The 24,225-nt window shown below is 40.6% G+C and overlaps 2 protein-coding genes across 2 annotated transcripts in view; both read left to right on the plus strand.

The window, feature by feature from the left end:
* LOC142354794 (26S proteasome regulatory subunit 6B-like) overlaps positions 1-14,481 on the plus strand; it is a 36,847-nt gene extending 22,366 nt beyond the window's left edge. Inside the window, exons 4-6 of the mRNA XM_075407169.1 lie at positions 12,951-13,113; positions 13,484-13,737; positions 14,232-14,481. Coding sequence (XP_075263284.1) covers positions 12,951-13,113; positions 13,484-13,737; positions 14,232-14,316 — 502 coding nt within the window. The 3' untranslated portion in view covers positions 14,317-14,481. The remainder of the gene's footprint in view (positions 1-12,950; positions 13,114-13,483; positions 13,738-14,231) is intronic.
* A 3,612-nt stretch (positions 14,482-18,093) lies between these two features.
* Positions 18,094-24,225, plus strand: part of LOC142354795 (kelch-like protein 12) — a 41,337-nt gene continuing 35,205 nt past the window's right edge. Inside the window, exons 1-3 of the mRNA XM_075407170.1 lie at positions 18,094-18,300; positions 20,775-20,928; positions 21,721-21,938. Of these exons, the coding sequence (XP_075263285.1) occupies positions 18,103-18,300; positions 20,775-20,928; positions 21,721-21,938 (570 nt within the window). The 5' untranslated portion in view covers positions 18,094-18,102. The remainder of the gene's footprint in view (positions 18,301-20,774; positions 20,929-21,720; positions 21,939-24,225) is intronic.

Raw genomic sequence — 24,225 nt, forward strand, 5'->3', positions numbered from 1 at the left:
CCTTTGAAGCAACTTTTGATCTTGTTACTGAGTTGTTGGTATCCTCAGTCCTTGCTTTAGTTGCGGTATTCTTCATTAAATCGTGCGCTTCGGCCTTCTCTTTCAACCAATCGTTGAAATCGAGAAGGTTAGGTTTCACCCAATGCTTTTTTACCGTGAAGAGTGACCATGACTCCTTCTTGTTGGGTGGTAGCTTCTGTACGGCAGTGTTGAGAAGCGCAGCACTCTTTAAATCCGAATCATATGACAGCGATTTAAATACCCCGACAAGACTTGAAATGCATCCCGAGTAGTTAATGATGTTATCGCTATTATGCATCTTCAGTGGTGGAAAGCTGTTGAGTTTGTCCAAATGTGCACTTACAACCGCCTGTGGTTGGCCAAATTTACATTCTAAGGTCCTCAGTGCGTCTTTGTACATTGCGCCGCAGTAGGCGAACTCAGCTATAGCTGTTTTAGCTTTACCTGTTACGAGGGTCTTAAGGTATGTCAATTTTACATCATCAGTTAAGGACTGAGAGTCAATTGCGCTTTTAAACTGACCATACCATTCGTGCCAATGTAGAGGATCCCCATTGTATTGGGACAACTTCCATTCGGGTAGTGGGTCATTCCTCTTGCTAGATAAGGCGTCAGTGAATGCCTTAATCAAGCTTGCATTTTCAGATACTGGCGCTGGAGGCGTGGGATACGGTGGGCCACCCCAACACAATGGTATCGGAGCAGTATGCCCGTATGTTGGATGTATAACCGGCGTGACGAAAGGTGGCGCGATGTTAGTAGTTGTACTAAAGGGGTTAACAGGGATGCTACAGTTAGCTGCGTAGTTGCTATTTGGATTATGTTGTGCACTCATTTGCAAGATGGGATGGCTGATGGTGGGGTTAGCTGTTCTTGGGGGTAGGTTAGATTGAACGTTGTTATAGACGGTTGCATTATTTTTCGCCTGGTTTACGTTTGGGAGAATATTTTGAGGAAAACGCCACAAATTATAATCGGGGTTACGGTTAAGGGGAAGTTTGGGTGCGGTAGGGCAAGGTAACAGGCGGGCTTGAGGTGAATGGACAATGTTTTGTTGTGGAATGTTGGGGACGGGTAAGTATGTTGCTGTGCTCGCTGGAGGGGGCGACGGAATCACGGGAGGCTGAGGAATAAATAGATGTTGAGATGGGAACACGGGAGGTGGGTTCACGAGTGGGTTTAGAGGTGGAGGGATATTATGCGGGGAATGGGAATAGGGACTTGTTTGGTGTGGAATGTTACTTTGAGATGGATTCAGTAGTTGTGGAACATGAGGCATCGACATGTGTAATTGACCAGGCACACTGGAGCTTTTCGGACCCAAGAACTGATTTACTTGTGGGTTTTTTGAAACATTAGGTACAAAAATGGAATTAGTTGGTGCCATAACGGGTGTCGGTGGCCGGGGAGGTTGCAGAGGTGGTTGAGGTGGTGGGAGTGCGACATTTTGTACGTCGACTGGTACTTGGTTCACTTCACCACTGCCTGAGGGACTATGTGCCCTTTGATCAATGAGTGATTGCTGCAGTTGAGCCTGGAGATATTCCCGATACAAAGCTTCCTGCTGGGCAACAGAAATTGCAACTCCTGGCCGTGTGTACTGAGAAAGCATTTCAAGATGATGTAAGTTATCGGCAACATTACTTGGGTTTTCTGGAGGATTACTAGGGGAAGTATCTTTAACAGGAGGGTCGGCGGTTGCTGAACCAGGACGAGAAAAGTTTAACTCACTTGAATTACCTGCTGGAAACGAATTTACCCAATCCTGAACAAGTCCCTGACTTCTATCTGATCCCCTATCTTTAAACAAATTCAGTTCAACTGAGTGGTGACTAAACAATGAATGATTATCCATTAAATCAGCCTCATCCAATTTAGCTGCTGCAACACGCTGGCGGTGGTCTTCCTCCAATTCTTGAAGTGCCATCTTTTCCATTTGTATTTCAAGCTCCTTTTTTCTCATGGCAATTTCGTGTTTTTGTTTAGCGAGGCGCATGGCAGCTTGTTCTTGTTTCTCGGCCTCTTCGCGTTTTAGTTTTGCCATGAGAAATTCATGTTTACGCTGGCTAGACATTGATGATGTTGTTCGGCGTGAACTTTTCTTAGATTGGCCTTGAGGATTAACGCCCTCACATACGGTGTCTCGGTCAGCAACTGCGTCAATATAGCTTCTAGCCGCAAGCAAGAATTTATCATTGTTCTTGGTTTTATCACCCAACCATTGCTCAAGGACAGGGTAAATTGAATCTGGGTTCTCCGCTTTACTGGCTAAGTCAAATTGTTCTGCATTCTTATGCACCAGTTTACTGAAGACATCCTTCAACTTAGAAACCAAGCGTTCAACCTTAACCCTCCTGTCTTGACGATATATGGCATCTGTGATGTCCTTATGGATGTTACGTAATTCAGATTCCAAATTAGATCTTGCATTAAAGAGCTTTTTCAATTTATCCTGCTGTTCGGCCATGATATTGAAATGGCTAGTTTATCAATGTAGCGTAACTTTCAACCAAACACGTGGCATGCGGGTTATACCGAACCCAAATGACAACAACTTGATAATCAAGACGTCGAAGAGCAGAAAAGAAGTTACCGAGTAATGAATTACTCGGCGAAAGTGAGTAAGAAATTATAGAGTGCGTCTAACGTGCTTGAAAGCAACGTGAGACTAAACAGGAATACAGGCAACCGGGGGAAGAGGAATGGGTGGACGAAGCACGACGAAACGGGAAACGAAGCGGACGGGGCGGGAAGGACGGGCGAACGGCGCGCAACGCAACAGAGAACGGAACTGGCGAAACGCGGGTAGGAAACGGGCAACGCAACGGACGGGACGGAAACGCTGAACGAGCCACGCACGAAGAAACGGGAAACGAGACGGACAGAACAGAGGCGTTGGGCGAGTAACGCGCAACGAAGCGGGAAGGCGGGACGGAACGAGCGGGAGACAATTAAACAGCGAACGGGGAGGTCGGGAAACACTATGCTAGCAGACCCCAGCAGCAAACTCAACCAAACAAACTAGCCGTAACTCCAGAACAAACTTAAGTCACACCCTAGGGAGGAGAAGAGATGCTACTGCAAGAGAGAAACTAGCACAAGTCATTATGGGTCTTAATATAAACAAATAACGAACTAATTTACGGCAAAGCAGTAGTATGCTAAATGGATGAAAGGAGCAAGAAATTTACTAGCCGTAACTCCAGAATAAACTTAAGTCAGACCCTAGCAATATTCAATCCTAAACAACCGATCAGCATACCAACAATATTAAACAAACTACAGCAAAAGTTAAGTAATATGCAGCGCTTTTGTAGTCTATGAAAGCTGGAAAAGTTAAGAAACAATCTAGCCGTAACTCCAGAATAAACTTAAGTCACACCCTAGAAGGCAACAAACCAAACCGACTAATAATCATACATTTACACGCAAACATACAGCAGCAAAAATTAATATACTACAACAGGGGGGCTAGTAAATTAGTAAAGTTGAAAAAGTCCAGGACAATCCAGCCGTAACTCGAGAATAAACTTAAGTCTCACCCTAGAAAGCTATAAGACCTAAACAACAAACCAGCATACTAGCATACTCAACATACTACAGCAAAAGCAACGACATACTTCATCACATATGACATACTACATCGAACATCGGAAAAGTAGCGAAGAAAACGAAAAGCGAAGATTTGGGAGAGCGACGTTATTGGGGAAAAACGGAACACGGAGAATTGGAAACTTAAAGAACGAAAAGAACGCGGACGAAAAACGGTATATAAACGATTGACGAGAAAAATTATGGGAATTCGATAATTTTTTGTAGGCCGGAGGTTGTGAAAATTTTCACAACTTTTTCTGTTTAATGAGTTTCACTCAATTAACGAACCTTCTATTTGAAAATAATAATTTTGACGAATTTGTCAAAATTTTATGCTTTTTGTCAGTTTTTTCAAAATTTTGGTCATTTTTTTTCTGCAAATTCTTGCAAAAATTGCAACTCCTGGCCGTGTGTACTGAGAAAGCATTTCAAGATGATGTAAGTTATCGGCAACATTACTTGGGTTTTCTGGAGGATTACTAGGGGAAGTATCTTTAACAGGAGGGTCGGCGGTTGCTGAACCAGGACGAGAAAAGTTTAACTCACTTGAATTACCTGCTGGAAACGAATTTACCCAATCCTGAACAAGTCCCTGACTTCTATCTGATCCCCTATCTTTAAACAAATTCAGTTCAACTGAGTGGTGACTAAACAATGAATGATTATCCATTAAATCAGCCTCATCCAATTTAGCTGCTGCAACACGCTGGCGGTGGTCTTCCTCCAATTCTTGAAGTGCCATCTTTTCCATTTGTATTTCAAGCTCCTTTTTTCTCATGGCAATTTCGTGTTTTTGTTTAGCGAGGCGCATGGCAGCTTGTTCTTGTTTCTCGGCCTCTTCGCGTTTTAGTTTTGCCATGAGAAATTCATGTTTACGCTGGCTAGAGATTGATGATGTTGTTCGGCGTGAACTTTTCTTAGATTGGCCTTGAGGATTAACGCCCTCACATACGGTGTCTCGGTCAGCAACTGCGTCAATATAGCTTCTAGCCGCAAGCAAGAATTTATCATTGTTCTTGGTTTTATCACCCAACCATTGCTCAAGGACAGGGTAAATTGAATCTGGGTTCTCCGCTTTACTGGCTAAGTCAAATTGTTCTGCATTCTTATGCACCAGTTTACTGAAGACATCCTTCAACTTAGAAACCAAGCGTTCAACCTTAACCCTCCTGTCTTGACGATATATGGCATCTGTGATGTCCTTATGGATGTTACGTAATTCAGATTCCAAATTAGATCTTGCATTAAAGAGCTTTTTCAATTTATCCTGCTGTTCGGCCATGATATTGAAATGGCTAGTTTATCAATGTAGCGTAACTTTCAACCAAACACGTGGCATGCGGGTTATACCGAACCCAAATGACGACAACTTGATAATCAAGACGTCGAAGAGCAGAAAAGAAGTTACCGAGTAATGAATTACTCGGCGAAAGTGAGTAAGAAATTATAGAGTGCGTCTAACGTGCTTGAAAGCAACGTGAGACTAAACAGGAATACAGGCAACCGGGGGAAGAGGACTGGGTGGACGAAGCACGACGAAACGGGAAACGAAGCGGACGGGGCGGGAAGGACGGGCGAACGGCGCGCAACGCAACAGAGAACGGAACTGGCGAAACGCGGGTAGGAAACGGGCAACGCAACGGACGGGACGGAAACGCTGAACGAGCCACGCACGAAGAAACGGGAAACGAGACGGACAGAACAGAGGCGTTGGGCGAGTAACGCGCAACGAAGCGGGAAGGCGGGACGGAACGAGCGGGAGACAATTAAACAGCGAACGGGGAGGTCGGGAAACACTATGCTAGCAGACCCCAGCAGCAAACTCAACCAAACAAACTAGCCGTAACTCCAGAACAAACTTAAGTCACACCCTAGGGAGGAGAAGAGATGCTACTGCAAGAGAGAAACTAGCACAAGTCATTATGGGTCTTAATATAAACAAATAACGAACTAATTTACGGCAAAGCAGTAGTATGCTAAATGGATGAAAGGAGCAAGAAATTTACTAGCCGTAACTCCAGAATAAACTTAAGTCAGACCCTAGCAATATTCAATCCTAAACAACCGATCAGCATACCAACAATATTAAACAAACTACAGCAAAAGTTAAGTAATATGCAGCGCTTTTGTAGTCTATGAAAGCTGGAAAAGTTAAGAAACAATCTAGCCGTAACTCCAGAATAAACTTAAGTCACACCCTAGAAGGCAACAAACCAAACCGACTAATAACCATACATTTACACGCAAACATACAGCAGCAAAAATTAATATACTACAACAGGGGGGCTAGTAAATTAGTAAAGTTGAAAAAGTCCAGGACAATCCAGCCGTAACTCGAGAATAAACTTAAGTCACACCCTAGAAAGCTATAAGACCTAAACAACAAACCAGCATACTAGCATACTCAACATACTACAGCAAAAGCAACAACATACTTCATCACATATGACATACTACATCGAACATCGCAAAAGTAGCGAAGAAAACGAAAAGCGAAGATTTGGGAGAGCGACGTTATTGGGGAAAAAAACGGAACACGGAGAATTGGAAACTTAAAGAACGAAAAGAACGCGGACGAAAAACGGTATATAAACGATTGACGAGAAAAATTATGGGAATTCGATAATTTTTTGTAGGCCGGAGGTTGTGAAAATTTTCACAACTTTTTCTGTTTAATGAGTTTCACTCAATTAACGAACCTTCTATTTGAAAATAATAATTTTGACGAATTTGTCAAAATTTTATGCTTTTTGTCAGTTTTTTCAAAATTTTGGTCATTTTTTTGCAAATTCTTAGTTACGGACCGGTAATCCAGTAAACTGGACGGATTTAAGCTCGAAAATACGGTTTATCAATATTCGGTATTGATTTTCTAAATTTTTTTTAGAATTGCATCAAAATTGACCAAAATTTTTCAAAATTGAACAATTTAGCATAATGTTTTCACATTTTTATCTCATATCTGAGGTCGAATTTTTGCTATGCAGCCATAAGGGACCAATTTGTCTGAATTACCCAACTTTCGACAAAAAATTTTCAAAATCGATGTTTTTTTTCTCTTAAAAAAGTTTCTCAGCTCCCTTCTCCAAAAAGGTTTGTATTTCGCTGAGACTTGTCAAGATAGTACAACTTGCTTTTCTTTACAATCTGGCGGAAAAAGATTTGTAGTACTTTCAGTCTAAGTATATATAAAGGTTTCTCAGCTCCCTTTTCTAAAAAATATTCTATTTCGCTGAGACTTGTCAAGATAGTACTACTTGCTTTTCTTTACAATCTGGCGGAAAAAGATATGTGAATTTCAGAAGCTTTGCTCTAACTCCGAGCATCAGGGTTTTTAAACTCGAAAAATTCAAATGTGGGGGTTATTAGTGACCAGTTATGCAAAAAATTTTGATTTGACTACAACATTCCAAATCAAAAGCTCAAGGGATTGGGTTACTTGCCGTCTAACTTAATCTTTAAATACTACACTGCAAAGAGAAAAGGTTTTGGTTCTGTCTTACAGTTTTCGATCCAGTGGTGACTGACCACTCAAGTTTTTGCATTGTCGTTCACTATCGACTCTGGTAATGCATCTTGTTGCGAAAGCTTTCGTCAGAGGCAGTTTTTGGAGTTTATTCCTTTTTTTGTTGATCCGTTCTAATGAAGATGACCCAGTCAAACGTCTTGAAGGCTTCCTCTAAATTTGTCCAGATACCAGGGTTACTGCCTCCGGCGATCGGTAATCGGTCCCAGCTCTGTTTTCTCAAATTCGTGTTCGTACAGGGCAGTATAGATCTTGTCCAAACAGTTGCTCAAATCTGGCTGTAAACTTTGGATAGAATCCCTTGCTTTGCAGATACAAAATAATTGGATGTAGACTGTAAAAAAATTGATGCTGTTACTTCAACTAAAGAAGCAAAAGATACTAAATATGAAACTCTAGAGAAGTGTGACTGAACTACCCATTAAAACACGGCCCAGGCAAACAGAAAAAAAGGGAGTTGAAATCGAATTAATCCCCTATTGAATTCAATATGACTGAAGTTTTAAATTCCATTCCGGTTTACGTAGTTTTTCTAAAGGCGGCTCAGTAAGGAGCGGCACCAAAATGTAGCTGAGAAGTAAAACAGTCTACCGTTTTGGAGTTTCAATTCAATCTTTTCGTATTATGTAGCAAACGATCAAAATCGACTATAAATCATCATGAAGCAACGTATAGCGAGCAATTAATAATAACAACGCATTAAGACTATAACGTATTAAGTATCGTTCGTACATAGCAACGTAATAACATTGGTACGATAATAGCAACAAGTGAGAGTTTAGACGGCAAAGTCTTTTTGCTCATTTAACTGGTATCAGTCTGTTTTTGATAATTGTGATCAACGCTGGTCACCATTCTATTCGAAACCGTGCAAAAAACCGAAAATTATTAAGTTCAAACGATTCTTACTTGATAGGTTTAATTATTAGGTTTAACGAAATTATGTTATTTGCACTTTTTCCGTGCTTTGTACGTAAATTGGAACGATTTCTTTGCGTATTTAAATACTCGATTCTGATTGGCTAATAAAATGACGCATTTTGATATATATTACACGCTTTAAATCTATTTTGTTACTAACATCCTCCGGCCCAGAAGAACATGCTGGGAGAATGGGTACTAATTTTACAAGCGGGCGAACGAGCGATCCAGAAGACGTGCGCAATACGGCGGAGCGTGCGACGCTGTCGGAACCGTAACGGAGTTCAGTGATCCGAGCAGTGGGGTAGTAACCCCTCGGGTTGGTTTCTTCAACTACCCAAACCAAATCACCGGTCTTAAGGTGATGGTCGGCAGGCGTCTGCCACTTGGAACGTCGGTTCAGCGCCGGAACGTATTCTTTGATCCAACGAGACCAAATAGCGTTAGCGTAGGACTGCGCGCGGGCGTAACGTTTTCGGTGATCAAACTCGTCTACGCCAATGATGGAAGGCAGACTACGTGCTTGGTTACCGAGGAGAAAGTGATTAGGTTTTAATGCGCCTAGGTCGGACGGGTCGGCGCTTACGGGCGTTAACGGGCGTGAATTAAGTGCATGTTCGACCAGGCAAAAAGTGGTACTTAAAAACCTCATCTGTGAGGCGACGTGTTCCAAGGATTGTGTAAAGTACGCGCTTGAAACTACGTACTAGCCTCTCCCAGATGCCACCTTGGTGTGGCGCACTGGGCGGGTTGAACCTCCACTTGATGCCTTTGTGGGCAAGTTCTACAGCGATGTTGATGGTGTTCCACTTTTCGATGTTCTCGCGTAGTTCTTTTTCCGCGCCAACAAAGTTAGTGCCATTGTCTGACCAAATAATGGCCGGTGTACCTCGACGTGAGACGAAACGCTGCACTCCCATTACACACGAACTGGCGTCCATGGACGGAACAATTTCAACATGAACGGCACGAGTGGTTAAGCATGTGAAGAGGAAACCCCACCTCTTCTCGGTTGTCCTACGCACAGTAACGTAAAACGGGCCGAAGTAGTCGACCCCAGTGTTTGTGAAGGGAGGAGACTGGTATGCGAGTCTTTCTACTGGGAGGTCAGCCATGATTGGTTGGATAGTGGCGGCTCGAAATTGTCTGCACGTAAGGCAGTTAGATTTAATGGAACGTAGTGAGGAACGTAATTTAAGGATGGTATAACGTTCTTGTACTTTAGCCCGCAGGTAGTCAATACCTTGATGATGATGTTTAACGTGGGTGTGCCTAAGGAACAACTTTACAAAGAAATGGCCCGCGTCGAGAACGATAGGGTGTTTTATATCAAAATCAACTTCAACCAACCGTTTGATGCGGCCAGCCGAACGAATTAGACCATTTGGTCCGACGAAGGGTGAAAACGGGGCAATACGGCTACTCCGTTTAACGTGTTTGTTTTCCAGGAGATCTTTCCTTTCGGAAGTAAAAGATTCTCCTGGAACGAGATACTGAAGATGACGCTCGGCTTCGTCAAGCTCAGTGGGATCTATGATGCTACCATCGGCATTACGGTAACATTCGTGTGAGGGTAACAGCCGGAGTATGTATGCTGTTATCCGAAGCAACTTCTGATAAGAACTGTACTTATCAAAGGGAATTAATTGCGGGGATGGTTCCTTAGTTAACTTGGTTACGGATGCGGCCAATGATGTATTGGTTTCGTCAGTTTCCTTAGTTACTATACCAAGTTTGATGTTTTTAACTACTTCGATGCTTGGTTCGAACGGGAATTCCTTGGTTCTTAAGAAATCTGGACCCCTCACCCAGCTACTTGGTTGCAAAACCTCAGCGGACATACCACGAGTACCGGCATCTGCTGGATTATCGTTTGAGGCGACGTGGTTCCATTCGTCAACGCTAGTGTGTTCTAAAATCTCGCATACGCTGTTTGCAACAAATATTGGCTGCTTGCTTGTGGAGTTGAGCCACTGCAAGACAGTAGTGCTGTCAGTCCACATATAAACTTTGTTGACATGCACAGTAAGGGCTCGACAGATATCTTGTTTCAACCGAGCGGCCAGTAAAGCAGCTTGCAACTCTAGCTTTGGAATTGTCATCACCTTCATAGGTGCTACGCGAGCTTTACCCAGGACAAATGCAAGCTCTGTTTTTGGCCCACTAGAAGTGTTTACTTGAGCTCGGAGGAATGCAACAGCGCTGAAGACCTCTTGGGAACTATCGCCAAACATGTGTAGTTCCAGGTGTTTAAAGTTTCCCGAAAAGTAGCTCCTTGGTATAGTGATTTCTGCAAGCTTGGGTAGTTCTACACTCCATTCGAGGAACCTTTCAACAGTGTCTTTTGGTAATTCTTCATCCCAGTGCTGCCCGCTGACACGCCAGATGTCCTTTAGTAACAATCGGGCACCAACAGTAAATGGTGCCACTAGGCCGATGGGATCAAACACCTTGGACACTAGGCTCAATACCAAGCGTTGTGTTGAAGACTTAGTTACAGTACTGGAGGTACCCCGACTCACAACTAGGGTATCATTGTTGTGGTCCCATTTCAACCCAAGCACGTGCGAAGAATCCTCCTTAGATGAGGCAATTACTTTTGGTTCGGTAGACTGAGTTGACCCATCAATTCGATCAGCCAGATTTGGTACATTGCTTACAAACTTAGTAAGCTTGAACCCACCTAGATGGAGAAGTTGCACCAACTCCTTCGATCTTTTGAGAGCCCTCTCAGGTGACTCCACCGAATCCAAGTAATCGTCCATGTAGAAGTTTTCTAGGACGGCTTTGGTTGCTTCCGGGTACTGAATAACATTGTCTCTGGCCGTGCGTTGCAGTGCATAGTTAGCGCATGTGGGCGAGTCTTTAGCCCCGAATATATGGCGCGTGTATTGATACACTACAACATTTGTTGTGGGGTCCTCCCGCCACAAAAAACGCAGTGATGGCTGGTCACAGTCAGGGACACCCACTTGGAGGAACATACCCTCAATATCTGCGGACACGGCGAATTGATGCTGACGGAACCTAAGTAGTGCGTGGATTAGGTTTTGGAGCAGGTCGGGGCCAGTGAGCAAAGATTTATTCAAAGAAGTACCGTGGAACTTTGCTGCACCATTTAATACCCTACGCACTTTCCCCGGTTTGTTCGGATTGATTACGGGATGATGTGGTAGGTACCACTCTTTATTCGACCGCTGCTCAACCTTGTGAGCATCAGGGACTGTAATCGAGTAACCTTTTTCCAAGTCTTCACGGATGGTACTAGAATAATTTTCTTTCAATGATGTATCTCTCGAGAGCCGCTTTTCGAGAGACTTGAGTTGTACCAGTGATGAAAAGTAGTTATTCGGGAGTTGGATGTTGTCATCAGCCCATAACATACCGACACCGTATCTTTGGCCGTTATGGAAGGTTGTTGTTTCAAGTATTTCCTGCGCGCGAGCATCCGCTGCGGATCGTGGGTCAACTTGCTTGAACGCGCCGTACGATTCCATATCATACCAAGATTTAACCTGACAAGCTAATTCAAAATCCTGTTCAATACTGGCTTTGAAACACACCGAGACTAAACTTGAACTTGACGGGAGTGGGCCACTTAAAACCCAACCTATGGGTAAGCGGACGGCGAACGGTGAGCACTTTTTGTCGGCTGAAAAATACTCTAACGGGCGGATGGCATGGTAGACATCCTGTCCAAGTATCATCTCAATTTCTCCATAGCTATATCTTACTGGATCTAGAACTGCCAAATGTGGGTAAGTTTCTTGCATGGACTTGACGTCAATGATGTCGGAACCTACGTTTAATGTTTCCCTCACGTAGGGACGCACAGTGAATGCTTCGAAGTCTTGGTCTTTATGAGGTGTCACAGTCAATTGAACCACCTTTGTGTCTATGAGTTCTTCCGTGTTTATACCCTTGACGGTCAGTTTTAATGCGGTACCCTGCAAACCGAGTCTAGCTGCGAGACTATCGGACACCCAAGAGTTACTGCAAGCGGTATCGCATAAAACCAACGCCGTAGTACTAGTACCAGAAGGATTAGTAACTTTCAGTTCCGTGACCTGAAGGAGGCCTTTGACATCCGTCACGGAAGACAAAGTGGTTGTTTTGCTTGGTTGCTGTTGACCAGTAGATGGCCTACTTGTACCTGCGTTCGACTTCGAAGTATCGATGTTGTTGTTTGTTGAGGGTTTAGCTGGAAAAACCCTTTCAGCTCCATGAAGTAAGGTGTTATGGGAGCTGTTGCAACCATCTTTCCTACATTTACGGGGACTTGGGCATTGCCTAAACATGTGTTTATCACGCAAACGAGAGAAACAGAGCTTTGCCTCAGCCACGACCTTGGCTCTCTGTGTGGGGGTCTTTTCCTTAAAGACACGGCATTCCCACAACCGGTGGCTGCCTTTGCATACAATGCAACTAGAGATTGATGTTGACGGAGATCTCTGTTGCGGCTTAGGGTTACTCTTCTGTTGCGTATTTGCAGCAAATGCCTTTGAAGCAACTTTTGATCTTGTTACTGAGTTGTTGGTATCCTCAGTCCTTGCTTTAGTTGCGGTATTCTTCATTAAATCGTGCGCTTCGGCCTTCTCTTTCAACCAATCGTTGAAATCGAGAAGGTTAGGTTTCACCCAATGCTTTTTTACCGTGAAGAGTGACCATGACTCCTTCTTGTTGGGTGGTAGCTTCTGTACGGCAGTGTTGAGAAGCGCAGCACTCTTTAAATCCGAATCATATGACAGCGATTTAAATACCCCGACAAGACTTGAAATGCATCCCGAGTAGTTAATGATGTTATCGCTATTATGCATCTTCAGTGGTGGAAAAAAATAGTTGATGCAAATAGGAGCAGTGGTGGTTTGAATGCAATTTATTTCTGTAGACTGGCGAAAGAGAACTCGCCGTCTATAATCTTCATTGACGAGATAGATGCAATTGCTACAAAGAGATTCGATGCTCAGACTGGAGCAGACAGGGAAGTGCAGAGAATTCTGCTGGAACTTCTCAACCAGATGGATGGCTTCGATCAGACCACTAATGTCAAGGTAAATTCACCAATAGGGTTTATGGATATTTGATAGCTAGGATGGCTGGTTATACTTCAGCGAAATAGAATGCAATTGGAAGTGTTTGTAAGTGAACGTCAAATTTTTTGTTGATTCCCTGTGAAATAAAGTAAGATTTAATTGATCTATTATTTAAAGAAACAAAAACAGATTAGATATATCACGGACAGAAATATCAAGCGAATCCTTTTAACCTTAATTCTGGTAGCCCAACACTACTTACTGAAAGAATAGTTTTCGAACGATGTTGAACGTTCATTGAGTCATGCAAAGCATTGCATTGACTATTAACGTGCTCAATTCAGTTTTTTTGCAAACAATATGATATTGTATTGCAATGATAATTAAGGTGATCATGGCAACCAACAGACAAGATACCCTGGACCCAGCTCTGTTGAGACCGGGCAGACTGGACAGGAAGATAGAGTTCCCTCTGCCAGACAGGAGACAGAAGAGATTGATATTCTCAACGATTGCCAATAAAATGAATCTATCTGATGAAGTTGACATTGAAGACTATGTCTCTCGACCTGATAAGATCACCGGTGCAGATATCAATGCCATTTGCCAGGAGGCAGGCATGCATGCAGTCAGAGAAAATAGGTAAGTGATTCTGGATTCTTGATTGCCTTGATAACATTAAAAATGTTAGAAAAGTTTTCAAAAAAATTGAGAATTTTTGAAAAGTTTCTGGCACTAGGAAAGGGAGGTAAGTCAGTATTTCAATTGGATTGTCAGATTTCACGAACTGTTTTCTTTACTCTCTGGAACTAATTTTTCTTTACTATGAGAATAAAATGGTACAGGTTTTTGATCTTATAATGGTTTGCGTAGCCTAATTTGTGGTAGAAGTAGTCATTTGAGTGTATTTTAACATCGTTAATATATAAAAGATCAGTAATGGGGGTCTTAGGCTACCGGGGAAACGGGGACAGTTTCAAATGTCGGATAAGAAATTGCAGTAGAAGTTTATGTCATGTATAGAGAGTTAAAGAAAAAAGTTTGTCAATTTGTTTATCTAAAAATCCAAAATCTAATTTTTAAAGATGATTATACCATTTGACCAATTTGCAATTTGAACAAATGATGTGTTCCAGGTACATTGTGTTGCCGAAAGACTTTGAGAAGGGTTACAAGAACAACACGAAAAAGGGAGACCAAGAACTCGATTTCTACAAGTGAGAAAAGAAAATCTCAACTGTTGAAATATGTCTGGCATTCAGGTCAATTGACTCTTGTATTGGATGTCGAAAAATTTCAGATCTTAAATTGTTGTTAAGTACATTGTAAATTATATTGATGATATCGTGTTTTGTTGCTACCTTTGAATTCAAGTCTTGATTTTGAGTTATCAATCGCAATTAGACCAAATTTCTTAGTCCTACCGGTCTTGCATTTTTTGTCTGACTGATATGAATTTAGTGTCAGTTCACCTTAATTTACAACCGAATTAAAGCGAAATTTCAGTAATCAGTTTGCATCTTCAAGCTGTGTTTTATTGAACTATAATGCCATTTGAGACCAGGTGGTTAATTTAAAGCACCCTTGTCTCTGAAAAATTGTTACAGAATTGTGTGGAACTGAGACTGCTATGTACTATAAGATTAAATTAATCGAGACGGTTACATAGTTTCTGATGTCACAAGAGATGACAAAAAGAATTGGCTATGTGCGCTTACACATAAGGTTTCAGCTTGTCAAAAGATGAACAATGTAAGATTTGAAAATTGAACTTCTCATCGATATTATCTGCTTAAGCATTTGAACAAGCAAACTGCTGCTGCATCAGATGGCTAGCTTTTAACTGTAATGTGTAATTAGAGTCTGTTTTTTTAGAATCATTGTAGTGGCCGGTTTTCGAAAAAAAACAACAAAAAACAAGATGTAAATCCATTTTCAATATGAGCGTCCTCTGGTGCCTATTGGTAACCAAAACCCGTTATTTAATGGTTATTAATTTTTAAGAGACAGGCATTTGTGTATACGCGTGAAGCAAAATTGATTCGAGTCTATTTAAAGAAACTCGAATAATGACCTGTGAAAAAATGACGCGATATTTTTCTTTAGTAGAAAGTGTTTTCCAAATGAGATTATTTAAAACCATTTTGAAATTGCTCTCAAACACAATGTTCGTGTCAATTATTTTAGTGCTGGTGGTCTTATTTGATTTAGTGCTACTAACTTTTTGTTTGATCATTTGACCCTTTCGCCTCAAAAATCTGGATAAACAGGTAAAGCACTGAGGTCATTAAGTTGCTGAGATCTCTTAGAGCCTTACAGCTTACTATTTTCTAAGAATGAGATTCACATAAAATTGATTGTTGAACACATAACTTCATAGTGTTCCACGTTCGTCGTCCAACCCCTCGACCTTATTCCATCCGTAACCCCGCACGATCGACTCCCTTGAGACCAGTCACTCCGTTGCCCCGCTGAACCCACCCCCTCAGCTAAGTGAAAGCTACCCTCCCTAAGTAGCAGCTAGCTATTGCTTTCATTCGTTTAAATAATCCTGTTATAAAAAACTAAGTAAGTGCCCCTAATAAAATGTTTCCAATAATTGTAATTAATAACCGCGAAGTGATAGCGGCTATTATTGGGGACATAATGGTTTTTAATTGCTCTCAAACGAAGTTTGTAGCAATTATATTAGTCCTGTTGGTCTTTTTTTATGCGATTTTTCGCTTGACCGATTTTTCGTCTGACGCTTTTGACTTTTCGTCCTCAAAAACGGGATAAACAGGTAGCGCCCAGCGGGCATTAAGTGCTCTTAGAGCCCTTCAGCTCTGTTTCAGCTCAAACTGTTTTGGAGACTTATACTTATGGTGTGAAGGGCGGTTCTGAGAGGTTGAGAAACCCCCCCCCCCCCCCGTTGACCCCCATCCCCACCGCGCTGTTGCCCCCCCCCAACCCAGTGTTGCCCCCATCAGCCCCCAGTGACCCCCCCCCCCCGTGGCTAGCTACTGACGAAGCCAACCGCTCGCCGGTCGTTTGAGAGCAATTCGCCCGACGTTAGTCGGTTATGTTTAATTCGTCGTCGCCATTAATGATTCTTGCGACCATTGACTTTCTCAATTTCAGTGAATTCTACCGCTTTGCAGTTAAAATTTTGTGCGTGAAGTCATTTGTTCTGCCATCAGGTCAATTGCGTGACTTACCTCACTAAAAACAAATGACTTCTGAACTCACGTAATGAATTTTTCTAAACATTTACTAGTTGAAAATCAATAGTCTGCATCTAAGTAGTGCCAAACGTATATGCACCAATTCCTGAGTATTAGAGTCGTGAGTTTTTGATTTCGAATATTAATTTTGAAAAAGCTTTTAGGGCTTTTTCCTTATAGAGTATGTGTCTCATAAAAATAACAGTACTAATCTAACCAAAAAAAGTCTAGTGGTATATCAATGGACTGGTGGTCAATCTGTTTATCTTATTTCTTTAGTTGTTTCAATTCCATGGAAGGCCACAGGCGTTTATCGCGGCTATTTTCCGGCAATCTGCCGGCTATGCTATCAAGTATGCGAAAATTGGGTTTCTACCTTTTCTTTGCATTCCCTAATTCAAAGCAGAAGCTATGTTAAACTGCGTCAAAAATTTAAAGTTCTTCAAAAATGTAAAAGTTAAATCTGCCTTTTTTTAAACAACCGATCTAATTGACCATGACAATATAGAAGAGTGAATGACTGTTGGTAATTTGATTGACCAGGAGGCGTGACAAGTTTTTATACTAGCTCAGGTCTCTGACCACTGGACTACGGCTTGTTGTAGAGTTGGAATAAACGGAATAACAGGTGGCGCTCTGAGGGCATTAAGTTCTCTTAGAGCCCTACGCCTTACTATACTCTACGAATGCGATTCACCAAAACTTTTTTTAGGAGACATTTTCATGGTGTGAAGCCCACCCCGCCATCATCCCCCTCAACGCTCCCATTGTCCACCCTCCACCTGGCGATTTGAACCCCCTCGATTTAGACTTCGCAACTCTACCCTCGTCGATCTTTTCAAAGTCTTTTCAGAGATCGATTGACTCTTTCAAGAGCTTTCTGATGATACTACTTTAAGCAGAAGATATTGACCGAAATAAGTTGGGCGGGTATAAAGTGCTTTACTCTCAAATAAATTTGGAGGATTGGAACAATAACGCCACTGTAACTGTGAATAGATTTTCTCGGGTCTTCTCACCAATATCTCACGAGGAAGATATTGAATGAAGTTTAACGGCAATATTTTCATTATCGTTATCATCATTCAGACAAATTATTCAAGTTTCTTCCCATTTGCATAGTATGCTATATCGACGTATGATATGTTGTCTTATATCCAGAATAAATTTAATAGAGCACAGAATATTTCACAATAACATTCGGGAGTGCATGGCCAAATTGGGAATGAGCATTCCTAGGTTCCGCTTCATTAATTGTTCTCAGAAGTTGAGGAAGTATTTGGCTTGAGTAATCTTTCGTCTAATCATTTAAGATTCGGTCTTCAAAAATGGGATAAACTGGGAAAGCCTCGGGGGCATTAGGTCCACGGGCACTTTTAGAGTTTTGGTATGTTCTAAATGTACGTTTAGCCCAAGCCGTTGAGGATTGAAATTATTATGGGGAGGGCGATTTTATGATTTCTGAACCGCCACGCAGTAACGCTAGCTTCCCTCAGCCGGTCAGGTCAGACTTCCATGCGGTGTTGATGTTTCGATAGGCAGCATTATTTTTACATTATTCTGCAGAGCTTCAGTAGAGCTTCCACGTCATTTTTATAAATGACTTTGATGCTGTATAGATGCTACCAGGCTTGTTTTCGAGTTTGGACAGAACTTCCAGTAAAAGCCGGTGTTTCTGGTTAAAATTTTTTGAGCAATACAGAAGAGGATGCTAAACGATCTCAGCACTCTGAATGACGGATGTCTCTTAGAATGAGATCTAATGGTGGAGATAATTAATGGGTAAAGGTAGTTTTCAGACTGCATGTGGGGCTGGAGCATGGAGTTATGCCATTTTATATCAGACAGCCAAGCCAAAGAAGTCATCAGATCAATGAACCAGTTGCGCAAACTCAATGCCCTCTGTGACGTTGAGCTAGTTGTAGACTACGAGAGGTTCCCTGCCCATCGGGTTCTGCTTGCATCATGTTCAGACTACTTCAGAGCAATGTTCACGAACACAGTTAGTAATCTATTTGTTTGCATGTATCTAACTGAGCTTGATGAAACTCCAGAATTCTGAGAATATGGAACATTAAGATAGTTTTAATAAATTGCAAATTGCTGTATTAATTAAAAGTAAAGCACTGTCTGAAAACATCAAATTTGCCTTTTTTCTGCTGCCAGGAGATCCCTATCATTTTTGGATAGGAACTCTCCTTGATTGACTTTTTCAATAAACTTGATTGATTTTTGTTGTCTTTTTAGGGTTTACTAGTGACCATATTTCTTCAATTTTTATGATCTCCTTCGTTATTCAGCCAATGGTTACACTTGACAACCCTGAATTTCAGGCTGATTGATGGGAACGGTTTTGTGCTTAGCTCATCAATTCTTTTGAAAAATAATTTTTGACCTTATTTTTGAAATTTTGAAATATTTTGATGTTTTCCGCAAACACTTCCTTTATGATAATTTTCCTCTTAAGACTATCAGGAGTACTGATTTAGGGTACTTAAAAACGAAAAATGTCTGAAAAACTGTTAGGGGCGTATTGAGAATCCTTCGCGTTTTGAGAAGACACATAAATATTTCTTCAAAATTTCTCAATTTTTGATCAGTTTTAATTGCTCTAGAACGAAGTTTTAAGCAATTATTGTAAAAGTCTGTGTGTCTTTTTATGCAAAATTTTTGCCTGACCATGTTCTAAAACATTCTTCTTTTTATTTCACTTCTCGAATGACTTTTTCACGCTGGACTTTCTTGAGTGATTTCAATTGCGAGCATTCAGGAATTAAGTTTCTCGCTAAAATAAGAGATGAACGTGCACAGCCCATTTAACTTAGTGGTTAATGTCCATGACGCTTTACCGATTGGTCGGCGGTTTGAAACTCTCACTGGACAGAAGTTTTTGCATCAATAAAGTTTCTGTAGCCTACGCCCCCTTCTAAATTGTTTGCCTCATCAGTCGTTCGAGAGCAATTTGTCCGATGTTAGTCGGTTTATGTCTGATTATAGTTCAAAAATTCTTAAAAAAACTATGCAGGTAATTTATAAGGGGTTTACAAATTACCAAAATCGCTTGAATTAGTTTTGAATTGTTTTTACCATCCTTCAGAATGTGTCCTTCAATACTTTGGAAAAAAATCTGCAAGTTCAGAAATACGTGGTATTTGCAGCGCCCGAAGGAGGCTATCGTCGTGTTTACCAGTCGAAAGGAATGTCGCCTCGGATGATAAATCAACGACACAGGAAAATGTGTCCGTCGAGGTCTTTAATGATTTGTCAGAACGTTTTTGGAGGTCACTTCGTTTAATTGTGACCTCCAAAAGTATACATTATATAGTGACCGCTACTAATTACGCTTTTTCCTTTGCGTACCTGGTTTACCAAAATTTTCTGCCAGATGCCCTTTTTTCTCGACATCATAATGAGGTAATGATATTGCTTTTCCTTTTGCTGTCAATTTGACTATCATTTGAAATATTCTTTGGAGAAAGAAATTATTTGTTTCATATTGCTGAGTAAAAACTTGGTGAATTAGGGTTTTTAGGATTTTTTGGAGATGATATTTTCATAATATGGCTTTTCTCTACAAAATGTTCTCGAGAAAAATTCGAATTTTCAAGCAACGATGTCAACCAGCAGTCGCTATAAGTTGAATTTTGCCCATTGATTGATCAACACTGGAAACAAATTTGAAAACTGCTTAAAAAGCCCAAAAATTCATACAACACTGTCAAGCTATTAGAAATTCATGACAGTTCGAATCTTCGAGGCTATCCATTGGGGACCAGTTGATCTGGCCAGTTAAATCTAAGCTTGGGGCGAAAATGAAAGCGTTTTAAAATTAAAGACGAAAGCAATCAAAATTGTGTTATCTCGTAAGTCCGTAAGTCTTTCCCATAAGGATTTCTTAAATTTAATTCCAGATTCTAAATCATTATCGCAGTTTTGATAACTGTTCCATGCTGATTACACGGCTACATTATTGTATTTTAAAAGCTTATTTTCTTCATTTTGCTGCATTAGTCATTTTTTAAATCGTTTTCTGTAAAATAAATATACAAGGTTCCATTGCATGCTGGTATTGCAGTTCTATTTTGGGCTATAAAGGTGCTCTGACATTTGATGCATGGAAATCTTCAATGAAAAATTCGACGGAAAATCTCCCTTAGTATTTGTTTATTCTTTTCATTCGAACTTACCACAATGGGTTTCAAATGAAAATATACGTTTTGTTGCTGTATTTAAGTTTCAGCGCTCGAAATTGGTTTGATTATTCATTGGCACCTGAAAGCAAAACGGAGTGAATAGTCAAAAATGTCAATTTTTCGTATCCTTTTAGTTTTCTATGCTTTGGTTGCGATAAGATTTCGAATAAACTTTACTTTATTTTAATGTACATTATCCGGTAAACTGAGAAATTTCTATTGTTGATTGTTTTGGTGTGGCGGCATTGTTTACCTATTGTTTACCTATTTGTTGTTCATGCAGATGTGTGAATCAATGCGAACCTCAGTGCCAATCAAGAATGTGTCACCTGGTGTGATGAAAATTATATTGGACTATGTCTATGCGGAGCCAATTACAGTCAACGCAGAGAACGTACAGGAACTTCTTCCTGCTGCCTCACTGCTCCAGTTACACAGTTAGTGATCATACTCTGATTGGTGGTTGATAGCTGAGCCGTAAGACCAATGAGTTGAATCTACGTTGCACCCGCCACCGTGCAGTTTACGAACGTCAGTGGCTAATTTTTGTATGGGGATAACAGGGGGCGTAGAGGTTTATGCAGCAAGGTTTAAACAGAATAGCTGCAATAGGTTAAAGCTGGATGGATACAAAAATGGCTTGGCAATGAAAAAAAAAACAGCGATAAAAGTTTGTAAACGTGTCTTTTTTTATGCAAAATTTTCGCTTGACAATTTTGACTTTTCGAGTGACTTTTACGCCCTTGACTTTTTGCCTTTCGCGTGATCTAAAATTCTCTCTCAATCACAAATCAAGCAACTGAATTCAATTGGCGGCAATTTACTACTAAAAGTCAAATGAAAAGTGCGCCGAAACTGGTGCGATTTTTTTTTTACTTTAAATCTTAGTAGTGGTATATGTTAACCTCTAATGTGGTTATTTGAAGCACACTATTGAACTTTTTAGTCCCATTTAAGCTCCCCCTCCCTCCCTCCCTCCGACTGAAGGAGGCTGCAATTGATTCGAGCTCCCACTAGTCGTTCGAGAGCAATTCTTCCGACGTTTAGTCGGTTATGTTTGTTTTTGATGACACCGCGAAAATGTTTTTGCATACAATTTAGTTTTAAGTCAAATACATGAAGGTGTGTTGTAATTGGAAAGCCGTCTGTTTGCACTAAATTGCACGGTTTTTCTGCTGTTTTCCCTCTATATTTTTGCTGAGTTATTGAGGGGCTTGACTTGTTTTTAGCAATTCAACAAGCCTGCTGCGAGTTCTTAGAACGTCAACTAGATTCCTCAAATTGTCTGGGAATCAAGGTATTTGCCGATACACACAACTGTGCCGAACTCTCAAAGTCAGCTGAGAAGTTCATATGTCAGAATTTTGTGGATGTGATGAAGCATGATGAGTTCCTAAATTTGAGCAAGGAGGACTTGGAGTCTCTGATCAAACGGGAAAATATTGCAGTTAGTTATCCGAAGTACAATAATTTTGTTTGCAATTGATATTCTCTCCTATCTAATACTACATATAAGTTGTGATGGAGAGTTACACCGGGATACAAATTCTTGGTCACCATATCCAAGAGCCATATATGGTTCCATAAAGGCCATGAAAAAAGTTCCTGCGTGATCTTGCCGTTGTTGCCAAGAAAACCACCTATGATATTTCAATGGTTGCCAAGAACTCCATGACGGGGTTTTCATGGTTGCCAACATTTTTTGTTATACGTCAGATTGGCAAACAAATTTGTTGTATGTGCGCAAAGAAACACTCAAAGAAACACTTTATAATGTTTACCAAACAAGACATCAAGATATTTATTTCAAAGTTTTTCTTGAACGCGGTTTAACATGCTCTTATGAAGCCCGGAAAGCCGGTTCAGCATCCAATACCCAGTTGTCCATGTCCTACTTCAAGCCCGCATTTGGGTAGTTTTTCATGGCTTGATATGTTTCTCGACAGTCTGAAGGGCAAAGAAAGTTTACCCAACCTTCAAACTTCCTATCACTGTCATAGTGTAGTTCATAAAACAAACTTTTTAAACACGAGTGTACAATTTCTTCAGCTCACGTTTTGCCGGTCCAAGGTGTTTTTTGTGTGCCAAGGTTGAAAGTTGCGGAACATAAACGAAATTGGGCAATGAAGCATGTTTTTTGCTGCCACATGATTTGTAGACTTGCCCGAATTTCCTGATTTCAATTGGATATTTTCCTGAAAAAAAAATTTCCGTCGCTTTATAGTTCTGTAATTGTTGTACTCGAAAATCGGGGAAAAAATGCCGACCTGAATCAGAGGTGATTTTCTAATGACTGAAATCGTTCAGATAATCACAATCTAAATGAGTGGTACAGTTTTGACCGGGCCGAAAAACGAGAAGAGCCAACTTTCATAAGACAATTTTTAAGTGAAATTTTTAGCTGTTGAGCGAGCCTGAAATTTTCGAAAACGGGCACAAGTTTTTTGTTACACGAGCTAGATATTGATAACTTGATCGTGATATTGACATTGATAGATATTGATAGGTTCTACCAAGCTGAGACGCTTTTACTGATGATAACTAACAGAATATAATCAGTCAAAGTCCGATCTAGGACCAAAGTAAACAGACAAATGAACAAGGATCTTATTATAAAGAATGCGTGTTTTTCAAGCTTGTTGACACACTATTATGATATCAGTTGAAAAGAAATCAGCTTGATGGCCATACGTTGTAATTATTATGACTCCACATGTCCACTGATAATGATCAGAAATAGTCATAATTCGCGGTATATGAAAAAAAAACGAATTGAACGACATTTTTAGTTTGTATCAGTTTTTTTTATAAATTAATTTTTCTGATCAAATCTTTGAATAATTAGTCTAAATGAGTAGTAGAGTTATGCCAGGGCCGGAAATGAGGAAAATGAACTTCCATAAGACAACTTTGAAGTTGAATTTTCAGCTGCCTCGAGCCAAAAATAAATTTTCAAAAAATGAGACAAGGTTTTTGTTCCACTAGCTAGATATTGATAACTTAGGGGTCCTACCGAACTTAGACACTTATTTTTATCATAACGAAGAGATTATAATCTGCCAGAGTCCGATATAAGACCATCACAAATGTGTATAAGCATTGAGCTTATTAAGGAGAATGCGAGTTTTTTTTGCAAACCAACCAAAAAACCTTTAAAAATGACTATTGAAAAGAGAACATGCAGATTTGCTGTTGTAGAAAAATGTTAAAACCTTTTAACTCCACAGGGCCACTGATAGTGTTCAGAACTCTTTATAATTTGCTTTTCATTCGCGAGCTATTTTTTCGACGTTAGCCGGTTTATGTTTTTTTGAAGTTATTATTCGGAACCTATCCTTCACATAATGAAAGTCTAAATCGGTGGCTTATTTTTGCCAGTTTTTGAAACGAGGTCAGTCATGTATGAGCAAAAACCTCAATCCACTCTTGACCTATAAACTCAAATTTCCTAGCATAGAATAAATGACGTCATGCGTACGTATGGAGTTGCTGAGTCATAGAATTCACGGAACAAAATTACTATTTTCAGCTTTTGAAGCAAAATCGAAAGGTCGCTTTGATATCCTACCCAGCTTAGATACTTCTATTAAAGAGGAGTAACAGGATAAAACTAGCTGTAATCAAGTAAAGGATCATAAATTTCTGATTTTTGAGCAAAGAGCTTATTAGAAGATGCGAATTTTTGGCAAGCTAAACTACAAAATATTGAAAAGTCACAGTCGAAGAGAAAGAAG

The sequence above is a fragment of the Convolutriloba macropyga genome, unplaced genomic scaffold (genome assembly GCF_964194025.1).
Source record: "Convolutriloba macropyga unplaced genomic scaffold, txConMacr16.3 SCAFFOLD_644, whole genome shotgun sequence".
Lineage (NCBI taxonomy): Eukaryota > Metazoa > Xenacoelomorpha > Acoela > Convolutidae > Convolutriloba > Convolutriloba macropyga.